The sequence below is a fragment of the Lolium rigidum genome, unplaced genomic scaffold (assembly GCF_022539505.1).
Source record: "Lolium rigidum isolate FL_2022 unplaced genomic scaffold, APGP_CSIRO_Lrig_0.1 contig_53115_1, whole genome shotgun sequence".
Lineage (NCBI taxonomy): Eukaryota > Viridiplantae > Streptophyta > Magnoliopsida > Poales > Poaceae > Lolium > Lolium rigidum.
In genome coordinates, this window is record NW_025900894.1 from 13,040 (window position 1) to 24,269 (window position 11,230).

An 11,230-nucleotide genomic window follows, 5' to 3' on the forward strand; every position below is an offset into this window, starting at 1 on the left:
AAGGTGTTATCCCTCCTCTTCACAGAAATCCTACTCACAACCGTCTTAACCAAAAAAAGAGACGATTTGGGATGCCGAATAAGCGTCTCCCTCTGCCCCGATGGCATGTAGTCTCGCGAGGGTGAGTCACAACATAAATTTTTGTGTAGTGTAGACCATTATTTCATGACTTCTCTTGGTAGAATTGCCTCAACTTTTTTCAAAATTTAAATTATTAATACTATGATGTAACTAGCCCGTATGATGCACGGGTTAGTGACTAGTCATTTGAACTTGCATTATACAATTCTATCTTTTTGCGTTTTTATTCTCAAATGATAAATGTTTTGTGTAGTTTTCTAGTTTTGTGCTTAGGATGTCAAGTCTTGCAATGTGGATGTGGGGTACCAAGAAGTAATTTGTGTTGAACCAGATTGAGGGTCAAGTGCCTCTTTTTCATTTAGCACAAAATGATCATGTGAGCTTAAGTGTCTCTCTTCTCAAACGCATTCTCCTTCGGTGTTAATGAAAGGGTAGGTATCTACACGGAAAACTCGTAATTGATCTATTTGCGTCAATCATATCATGAATTCACTTCCTTATATGTACGTACAAACACAATGCAATACATGTGATACAATACAACATGTGGTTAGTGAACCTCCTCCAAGTTCCTCTCCAATTTTTCACCACAAGGCTTACATACAAGGTTCAACCAGGGCTAGAAGCTAGAGTCTTCGGGAGATTTGCAGGTCTAGCCACATGAACCTATCATGGATACAAAGATGTAACCAAGAATAACTTATTTTTATAGCAAACAATCGAATGTATGTCGAAATGCATGTATCAAATTACAATCAAAGATAATTGGAAGTTACCACTGTATTATGATGAAATGTTGCATTGGTTGCTGGTACAAGTAGAGATGCAACTATTACTAATAGGTGCAGTCGCAACACGAATTCATGCACACATTAGTGTAAATCCTTTTGTGATGTTTCGTAAAACCAAACCAAACCACTGGGTTAAACTAAAAGCTTGCAGAATCAAACATTTTGAACAGTCCAATCTGTGGCGTGTGTCGCAAAGAATGTGTGGAACTCTCTCTTTTCTTAGATGATTCAGGTTCTGGAATTGTGTGTGATAAATGGTTGTTTCACACATCATTTGTTGAACGTGTGCGGCGTTGATGTCCATCCTACGCGTGGGTTCGATGATCGTATTTGACGGCCCATTTTGCTATTGTTTATTAAATAATACATTATTTTTTTTAAATTTCCTGGAAATAATACATGATTTCAGAAATTTGAAAACATAATATGGCATCGGCTTTAACGAAGACGTGTTTTGTACTACTAGTATTAGTTGGAGCAGTGCCTTATACTATGTACCAGAGCCCCAATATGCAGGCATCACAGACGAGCAGAGTCAACTGATCGGACACATAAACCTAGAGCAAGAGCGGCCAAAGAAGAACTTCAATCATATGCCGCTGGTCTCGAGGTTTTCTCGGTCACCATTTGATACGACGACTTTGGACCGGTTCTTGCGGTAGCTGGCAACGTACTCTAGTCTACAGCCTCTACTTGGGGTTACCGGCCACACAAGGCGCTGACACGAGCAAAGTCAAGCCAACAAGTCGTGCAAGTACGGAAGCAAACATACGCCACCTCGAATCGACGCGCGCTTTCCCGATCGATCGAGTGGCTGTGACTGAGACCCCTGAACTGAACTGAACTGAAGCCGCCCGCGCGCGAATATATAAGCAGCGTTCGAGCGCGGGCGCTAGAGAGCTCAAGCACACTGCACACACCCATCTTCCAAACCATAATTAGCAGAAGAAGTGTGTGAGAGATGGCGAGGCAGCACAACCTGATGATGCACGTTCCCTCTTCTTCCTTTGTCTCCTTCATCCACCTCCTTTTGGCTGCCCTGGTGGCCACCGCGCAGAACGCGCCGTCGCAGGTTCGCGTCGGCGTCATCCTGGACCTGAAGTCGCCGGTCGGGCACCGGCGGCGGACCGGCATTCAGATGGCGGTGGAGGACTACTACGCCGGGCACCCCGCTTCAGCTACCAAGGTGGTGCTCCATTTCAGGGACTCCGAGGGGGACGTCCTCCGCGCCGCTTCTGCTGGTAATTTATCATGTTCAGTTGCCTCTCACTTCACCATCCGTTTATGGGATGTTTTATGTCTGAATCTAGTGGATGTTTTGGTGGTGGTGCTGCTCGCAGCTCTTTCTTCGAGTCCTCAAATGATATGCATGCAAAAACAGTTGATTCGTTATTTGTTGCGGTTGTATTTGCGTCTGCTGCGAACTCTGCCGTTGCATCGTCCATGCACAGCATGTTGATCTTCCTCAGTTCCTCTAGTGTTCAGTCCCAGGAATATTCTTGTTAAAGATTATTTATCCAAGTTTATCCACTTTCTATATTTATCCACAACGACAAGCTGATGACGACGCGTAGAGGTTAGGGTTCGGATTTGACTTTCGGGCACAACAATGAGGCGACGTGGGTGGTTAGGATCCCACTGCCAGGTCAATGCAATATTCTAGTACTCCCTCCGAGTCCATATTAATGGACTCAACTTTATATAGATTTTCACTATGGATAGGAGAGAGTAACTAGAAGGAGCGATGCTCCTTTCTTGTGGTTAAGACTTAAGAGGTAGGGGGAGGTAGTGTAATGATTGGTTCACACAATGCAAAAACTTTGATTACCTATTTTCAGAGTTAAAAAGATGAAATTGCATTGCAAAAGAACGATTGCGCATGGACCTTAAACATCGGATAGACGGTTCTTGACATACATTGAGAGTTCAAAAATTAACAATTGATGGAATATTCGCAAAATCATCAAATAAATTAGTCGATTGCCCCATAGTCAGACCTAGTTTTTAAATCTTATCCTTGCATTAAAATTCTAGCTGTTACCCTGAGAATCATCATATGGTCGCACCCACAGCGGTTCCCAACATCTGGCTCTGCGTTTGCGATTCAATTTTTTTGGGCATGTTCCAAATGTTGAAACTTAGTACACATGATAAGTATTTTTGTTATTTTTTGTACGGCTCACAAATTATATTTAATTTTTTAAGACTTGGAAATACGATTTTCTTGTGCTGTAAAAAAAAAACTAGACTTTCCCTACTTTTTCTTTCCGACCCTCCCTCTTATCACCACATTGGCAACAAAACCAGGTTTCTCAGAACCGGCCGGTTTCTGAAAATCCCTCTACCCCTATATGCTTTGCCTTATATGCTTTGTTGGTGCGTGATCCACGGTGCTGCCATTTCTTTTATTTTTCTCTCACCTGGACTCCAAAGAAAAAGTCATAGACGATCCTAAAGAAAAAGTCATAGACCCCCATATAAGATATATCATGGGGGGATACGTGTCCATGTTGTATACTACAGTATATGTTAGTACAGCTGCACACGTCTGACTTCTTCCGTGGCAAAAGTTGAACGACTGAATAGGGACAACAAATGCGATCATAGAATACAGTACCGACTAGTGACTAGTCTTGGAGAGTGGACTTCGTGGATACCGAGACACGTACTACGAGTAGAGCTTGAGCTAGCTCCAGTGGACACGTGAAATCGCCTCCGCGTTGCGAGCAGGAGGGAACCCTAATCTCGCATCCCTCCTTTGCTCCTCCTCTCTCGCCCTGTCATGGAGCATGGCCGCGCAAAGTCGGACTGACATAGATCTTGGTATCCTGTTGCCAATGGATATGGCGTGGGTTGGTCCTTTGGGTGTGGGCATGGCGTGGCCGCCAGGGGCCACGGTGGCGCATCTATGTCGGCAAACATGGCAGGACACACCTGGACATGGAACAACGTGATGCAGGTGGCGCTCGTTGGCGGCTTGCGGCGGGGGTGACCTCGCGTGCGAAAGATCCAGTGCCCAAGGCGGAGCGGCCATGATTGGCGAGGGTTGGCAGATCCCCTAGCATCCCTCTCCTCGATGCTGTTCTTCTCCGACCGATGGTGCTTGTCGCTGTAATGGTGGGCTGGGATCTTACTATGGAGATGGTGGCGGCGAAGGTCTCATTGAAGCCTTAGTGGACGCGGGGTGGCATCCTCCTTGCGCTGGAGGTGATTGGCTTTGTCGCTCCATTGTCCAAGCTACATGACAGAGTATTGGTGTTGCAGATCCATGTGAAAACCCTACGTTTCGGCCTTTGCCCGGAACCGGTAATGGCGACATCTTCTCTGTTCTTGAAGGCATCACTAAGGTGAAGCTCCCAGCTTCTTCTGCTACCCTCCAGGAGAAACCCTAGATCTGTAGATCGGATGATGGCCACGCGCTCTCCTACGCCGTTCTGCATCAATCTGCTTGGAGGTGTGCATCACTGCGAGGGACATGTGGATGGTTTCCTTGTGGAGCGGTGTTGTTTCTAGCGCTTCAACGATGGCGCGACGGCGTAGCAGAATGGGGTCTCGATGGCGAACGTATGATGTTGGACACACACATGATGGTGGCTCTGTCTGGCGTCGTGGTGTCGTCGACTTGACAAGGTCAATGCGTAGATCCCTATCCCGAAGATGGGTCAGGAGAAGATGGTGATGGCGACTATTCTAGTCTACCCATGCGGCACATACTGAGAGTCTGTAGGACCGTGAGCCGGTATTAGACAATGTCTGGGGGTGGGAGGTCGGGCACACATCCCTGATCATGGCCGACCCTTTTATCAAGTTTGTAGGTGTTGCGATTCGTATTGCCAAGAAGGTTCCTTCGGGTTGATCAATATAGTATCTTGTAAAATTTTGGTGAATATATCAGTAAAAATGCATCATTTTGTCGTAGCGATCGGGGAAAAATAATTTTATGTAACCTGGTCCACGAATTCAACCCTGTCAACCAACTCTAGTAATTAACATGTGGCAAGGAGAAAGAGAAAAAAAAATATAGTTTTTTTTACAGAACACACTAAAGACATAAACGCTCAAGCTGCATACATATATGCATCCCTTACATGCATCCCTGTGAATGTAGGCATGCACAACCGACTTTATGAACACCTAAAAAACTGAGTCCAAAAAGCTAATCTGACAAATCTTGAGATAATTATTTTCTAAACGGTTTTGCTATGTCTCACTCAACTAATAATTTTTAAAGTCTCAGTCACTCACAAAAATACACTTGAGTTGAACTTTTCTATTAAAAAAGTGCAATTGCACTTTTCTACTACAAAAATGCAACTGATCTGAATTGCACATTTTTTTAAACTGCAGTTACACTTTTCTGAAGTGACTGGGACTTAAGAAATTCTCAGTTGACTGAGACATAGACACACCATTTTCTAAAACCAGAGATAATCTTCCACTTCGAAAAAACAAGATAGGTCGAATTTTCTATTGACCGATCGACGGAGCCACGTACGTCGGTCAGTGACTGACATAATTGGTGTTGTTTGCAGCGGTGGATTTGATCAAGAACGCGCAGGTCCAGGCCATCATCGGTCCTCCCACCTCGGCCGAGGCCGAATTCGTTTCCCACATCGGCGACCGCGCGCACGTTCCAGTCCTCTCCTACTCCGCCACCTCCCCGGAGCTGTCTGCCGCGCAGACGCCTTTCTTCGTGCGCACCACTGCCAACGACTCCTTCCAGACGGCGCCCGTCGCCGCCGTCCTCCGCGCCTTCAACTGGCGCGCCGCGGCCGTCCTGTACGAGGACTCGCCCTATGGGATGGGCATTCTTCCGGCGCTCGCCGACGCGCTCCAGGGCGTCAGCGCCAAGATCATGGACCGGGCGTCCGTGCCGAGCGACGCGGACGACGCCCGTATCGACGCGGTGCTCTACCACCTGATGGCGATGCCCACCCGCGTGTTCGTGGTGCACATGCTGTATCCTCTCGCCGCGCGGCTCTTCCGCCGGGCGAAGAAGGCCGGCATGATGTCCGAGGAGTACGTCTGGGTCGCCACGGACGGCGTCGGCGGTTTCATCGACAGGCTCAGCCCCGAGGACGTCGACGCTATGCAAGGCGTCGTCAGCCTTCAGCCTTACGTCGAACTGACGGACGACGTCAACAACTTCTCGGCACGGCTTAGGGAGAGGTCACGTCTGGAGAACCCGAGTGACGCGGACGTCGTAGACTTAACCTTGATGAGGCTCTGGTCGTACGACACGGCATGGGCAATCGCCTCGGCTGTGGAGGCGGCCAGTGTCCCCAGCCCGGCGTTCCAGACACCTCAGCAAGGCACGGCGCTGACAGACTTGGACCGGCTCGGGGTGTCAGCCACCGGAGCAACGCTCCTCAAGGCCGTGCTCGCCACGACGTTCGACGGGATAGCCGGCAAGTTCAAGCTGGTAGACGGGCAGCTGCAGCTCCAGGCGTACGAGGTGGTGAACATCATCGGCAAAGGAGCCAGGACGGTCGGGTTCTGGACGCCAGAGTTTGGCATCACGAAAGATCTGAGCCCTGACAGCGCCAAGGTGCTGAAGCAAATCCTCTGGCCAGGAGAACCACGGTCCACTCCCAAGGGCTGGACCGTGTCACCAAACGGGCGGATGCTCCTGGTTGCCGTCCCGGTGAAGAACGGGTTCAAGCAGTTCGTGGACATCACCGTGAACTCGACAACCGGTGAGACAAAGATCACAGGCTACTGCATCGATGTGTTCGACGAGGTCATGAAGAGTTTGCCCTATCCGGTGAGCTACCGGTATGTGCCAAACAACGATAGCTTCGAGTCCTATAACAACTTTGTGAACCTGGTGCGCGATCTGGAAGTCGACATGATCGTCGGAGACGTGACGATCACCGCCAGCAGGATGGCCGAGGTGGACTTCACCATGCCGTTCACGGAGTCGGGATGGTCGATGGTCGTGACAGTGCAGAAGGACACGTCTTCGACCATGTGGATCTTCGTGCAACCGCTGAGTACGAGCCTCTGGCTCGCTAGCCTCGCCTTCTTCATCTTCACCGGCTTCGTCGTGTGGATGATCGAGCACCGCATCAACCCCGAGTTCCGCGGCACGCCATGGCAACAGTTCGGCCTCATCTTCTACTTTGCCTTCTCGACCCTTGTCTTCTCACACAGTATGAATCCTAATTGAACTTCTGGTGGAAAGAATTCCAAGTTCCTTGGAGATGATCCGTCTCCTAACTAATAAAGACCTTGCTGATTTTCAGAGGAGAAGCTGGAGAGCAACCTGTCGAGGTTGGTGGTGATCATATGGGTGTTTGTGGTCTTGATCCTGACGTCCAGCTACACGGCGAGCCTGACGTCGATGCTGACCGTCCAGAAGCTCCAGCCCACGGTGACGAATGTGAGGGAGCTCCAGAGGCGCGGACACTACATCGGGTACCAGGAGGGCAGTTTCATCAAATCATCTCTCACGAAAATGGGCTTCGAGGAGAGCAAGATGAGGATGTACAGTTCCGAGGATGAGTACGCGGACGCGTTGTCCAGAGGCTCGGCCAACGGCGGGGTTGCCGCAGTGTTCGACGAGATCCCCTACCTCAAGCTCTTCTTGTCGCAGTACTGTGATGGCTACATGATGGTCGGACCAATCTACAAGACCGATGGCCTCGCATTTGTAAGCTCAGTGCCACTACGTACGAAGATCATCATGGATGGAATACACTGTAGCTTAACTAATTTGTACCTTGTGTTAAACTGCTGATTTTTCAGGTATTCCCGAGAGATTCTCCGATGACGGGGGATGTGTCGCGGGGGATACTGACGTTGGCGGAATCGGAGAAGATGACCAAGATCGAGAAGGCGTGGTTCAGCGAGCCAGGCGCCTGCCGCGGCCCAAGCAGCGCTGCCATCGGCTCTTCGTCCAACCTGAGCTTCCAGAGCTTCGCCGGGCTGTTCATCATAACAGGCGTGGCCTCCAGCCTGATGCTCCTTTTGTACCTCGCCACCTTCGCTTACCGCGAGCGCGACGAGCTCCGGGCAGCCGAGCCCACCGCTGGCTCCGGCAGCGTGTCGCTACGGAAGCTGCGCGCATGGATGCAACACTACGACCGGAAGGATCTCAGGTCTCCCACCTTCAAGACGTGGAACGACGAGTCCCTACGGAACGGCAACGAGTCCGGTAACCGGGCGCCCAGTCCTAGATGGATGGGCGAGGGAAGCCAGAGGAACGGTGCGACGAGCCCGTTCAGCGTCTCTGTCAGGTCGGAGATGAACGTCGCTTCTTCAGTGGAGGAAACACCGGCGTCAGATGCGCTCGATAACTCGTCTGAGCAAGAGGAAGAGGGGGCAACGATAAACTCTCTCGAGATTACTCAGTCTCCATCTTTTGTGCAATCTAGCCGTTGACTTCGAGATCTTTGTTTCGTTTGGCAACAAGCCAACAACAGAGAGCATCATCTGCTCCTTGCTCATAATTAACCGTCTACTGTTTCTATCATGAGTACTTGTAGAGAGCTTCACTTTTTTTATTTTTTATGTAACTCTTTAATTTCAACGGGGCTGTGTGCGTCTAAGTTATCTTCTCTTTCTTAATAGATGGCCCCATTTTACTGGTCTCACAGCGAGCCACGTCACCTGATTAACAATTTTTACCTCTCACATATTGTTCCCAGCCGTACGTCACGATTTTGCTCTCCAGACCGACACGGCAGAAGCCCTTCCTCACCAGATCCACGCGCCTGCACCTACATTCAGTTGCGATAAAAAAGAAAGCGGCCGGCCGACTCTATTCCTCTTCCTCGCGTACTCTCCTCTCTCCATAGATCTCTCCCCCACCATGCTACAAATGCTCATGAAACCGCGTCATATGCCCACCATTCATCTGCCATGATTGCAGAAGAAACTGCTGCCCTAAACTGATCCGGCACCACCTCCATCTTTAAAAAGCTCACTCTATTCCAATTGAGTTCCAGCACGGCCGCCTCTTCACGTCCATCTCTGCAATTGTAATCCAACAGGTAGCTGTGTGCTCAAGGTTCTCCTCCCCTCTTTCTTTTTATTCCCTCACTAATATTGGTCAATTTGCAGGTTGTTCCCCGCTCTAGATCTGATCGACATTTTGCCTCCTCCGATTTGGTTGGATTTTCATTGGATTAAGCCTCCACTGAATCGGTGCGATTACAATTGGATTCTGAGTGCTGGCCTCGACGGGGGTAACAGCCCACTCCCCATCCTAATTCTTCCTTCCTTTTTTACAACCCCTAGATCCCTTATTATACCTTACCAATCTGGCAGGTTCATCTTCGGCTCAAGATTTTGTCTACTCCAACATCACGCCTTCCGGATTTCCACTCAAAGTTATACACCTGCACTATTTGATCTGTTGCTACCTCGGGATCTCCGATTTTCTTGGGATTTATTTCAGATTCGTTGGGATTTCTTCCATCCTCAGTTTGGTCGCCCGATGTTAATGGACCTCGATTGACTTACGATCTCCTGTTCATCATCCACACTACACACTGCCTTCTTCCATAGGTTACGCATACTGTAATCTCCTCTTAATTTTAATTTACATTTGCTGAGCACATGCACTTTCTAATTTCCTAATCATACTGTACAAATTTATTGGTTACCCTCTCAAATTCATGTGTTCAAACATATTACCTGCAAACCACAGCAATAGTACCTGCTTCTTTTCAATTTGCCTCTGTCCCTTTGCAAAGATTTTATCTTGCTTTTTCTGAAAAAATAACAAATTAAAACATTCAATCTTCAGGGACTATGTTTGAACCCTTGACCTTGGGGGACCACGTCATTCATTCAAACATTGTGGTTCTTTATTTTGGTATGAAGAATGTCTACAAAGAGAGAAATACTTCTGATCCAAGTTTTAGTGTCTTAGTGTGCTTCGGTATCATGCCAGCATCGGCGAGGTAAACTGGGTCTGCAAAAAGCACATTGATTTCCTCCCTTGAGTCCAAAAATAAACCCTCTATGACCATGTAAGTTTTTGCATTATGTTCCTCTAACCGTTTTGTGTGGTTAAAACAACTTTTCCCATACTGGATTGCATCTGAACAGATTGATTTTTAGTCTTCGCACAATGCGCTCTTGAGATTATGGAACGCAAGAAGTAATATGCTAAGACATTGTTTTTGATTAATTTTGTTAGGAAGTTTATGCCAGCATTCTGAGCAGGTGTGCATGCATAAATATAGAATCATTGTACATATCTCTGGTAGTACTGCTGTGGACATTTTTTCTCCATTGTCTTGCCTGAAAAATGTAGAATCACACTCATGTATTTTACTGTATATGTTCTGCTATTTACTTCCTTGATTGCAGAATCAGAGGTGTTGCTTTTGAGCGATTAACCAGCTGGCCCATCTGTAAGTGGTTTTGTTTTGGCCATCTTTTCAACTATTTTCACTATAATATTTGTATTAACATTTTTTATTTCAGTTTTGGTATTAGATTACACACTAATGGACTCGATGCGTGCTTTGCATACTTTGCAATTAGATTACAGTTAATTACTTTTACATGAACGACTATTCTTTGAGTTTTTCTGTAGGAAGTACCGAGAGACTTTTCTTACATTTGATTGAGACCCAGCAGGCTTCATGCTCAAACTATCACATTCTTTTATCAATGTTTGCATTTCAGTGATTGTAAATGGATGGATCTGAATTCAAATCATTTTTGTGAATGTTAGCATTTTATTGATTGTAAATGAATGTATTGGTTATAAAATATTTTAATGCCCTCAGTACATCTGAAATCCCTAAATTCGTTCATTGAAATACACAGGATACTCACTTCTGCTATTCTATAGATTGAATATATTGGTGAATCCCATTTATCAATCACAAAATATGTATGTGCCAACTATAATCCTTATATTCCCCCTTTCTTTTCATATTATTATGCTCTTTCAATGTATTTGTCTAACCAAACGTTAACTCAAGTTGTATATACAATTTTATTTTCAAAATTTCCGCGGCAACGTGCGGGGTATCATCTAGTATATATAGAAGCTTGTGTAATGCATAAATTTAATTAATAAAACACTCTGTCCCCCCCCCCAACCCCCAACCCGAGTTCCTCTAATCTACCTCCTCAGAAAGAACCGAGAATTAAGAACATTGGGAACCAAGCGAAACACGATGCGTATAATGTGAGGATTTAGCCACCTGTCATGCGTAGAGTGTAAGGATTCAGCCACTTGTCTCAAGTATGAGACGTCCTTTTAAATTGGGGAGAATTTCACTTACCCGACACCTGCACCAAGTAAGGATGAACACCATCTTTTAAGCATGATGAGTATCAGGATTTTTCATCTTGGTTAAATACCAAGCCTGATCCTAAGAAGAACTGCTGTC

At 47.1% G+C, this 11,230-nt stretch overlaps 1 protein-coding gene and 1 long non-coding RNA gene across 2 annotated transcripts; both read left to right on the forward strand.

Moving 5' to 3' along the window:
* The first annotated feature begins 1,833 nt into the window (after positions 1–1,833).
* On the forward strand, positions 1,834–8,255 carry LOC124681716 (glutamate receptor 2.9-like). The gene is made up of 4 exons (XM_047216551.1): positions 1,834–2,113; positions 5,405–7,024; positions 7,118–7,524; positions 7,620–8,255. The coding sequence occupies exons 1-4, from the start codon at positions 1,834–1,836 to the stop codon at positions 8,253–8,255; spliced, it is 2,943 nt and encodes a 980-aa protein (XP_047072507.1).
* A 361-nt stretch (positions 8,256–8,616) lies between these two features.
* LOC124681717 lies at positions 8,617–10,651 on the forward strand. The gene is made up of 4 exons (XR_006996006.1): positions 8,617–8,866; positions 8,937–9,061; positions 9,144–9,383; positions 9,625–10,651. It is a non-coding gene; the product is annotated as an uncharacterized LOC124681717 (long non-coding RNA).
* The last annotated feature ends 579 nt before the right edge of the window (positions 10,652–11,230 follow it).

Bases quoted from the DNA above. Each gene is read 5' to 3' on its own strand.
- LOC124681716 (XM_047216551.1), top strand. From the start codon at position 1,834: ATGGCGAGGCAGCACAACCTGATGATGCACGTTCCCTCTTCTTCCTTT. The intron at 2,114-5,404 runs GTAATTTATCAT...TGTTGTTTGCAG, and splicing joins CCTCCGCGCCGCTTCTGCTG to CGGTGGATTTGATCAAGAAC. The intron at 7,025-7,117 runs GTATGAATCCTA...GCTGATTTTCAG, and splicing joins GACCCTTGTCTTCTCACACA to AGGAGAAGCTGGAGAGCAAC.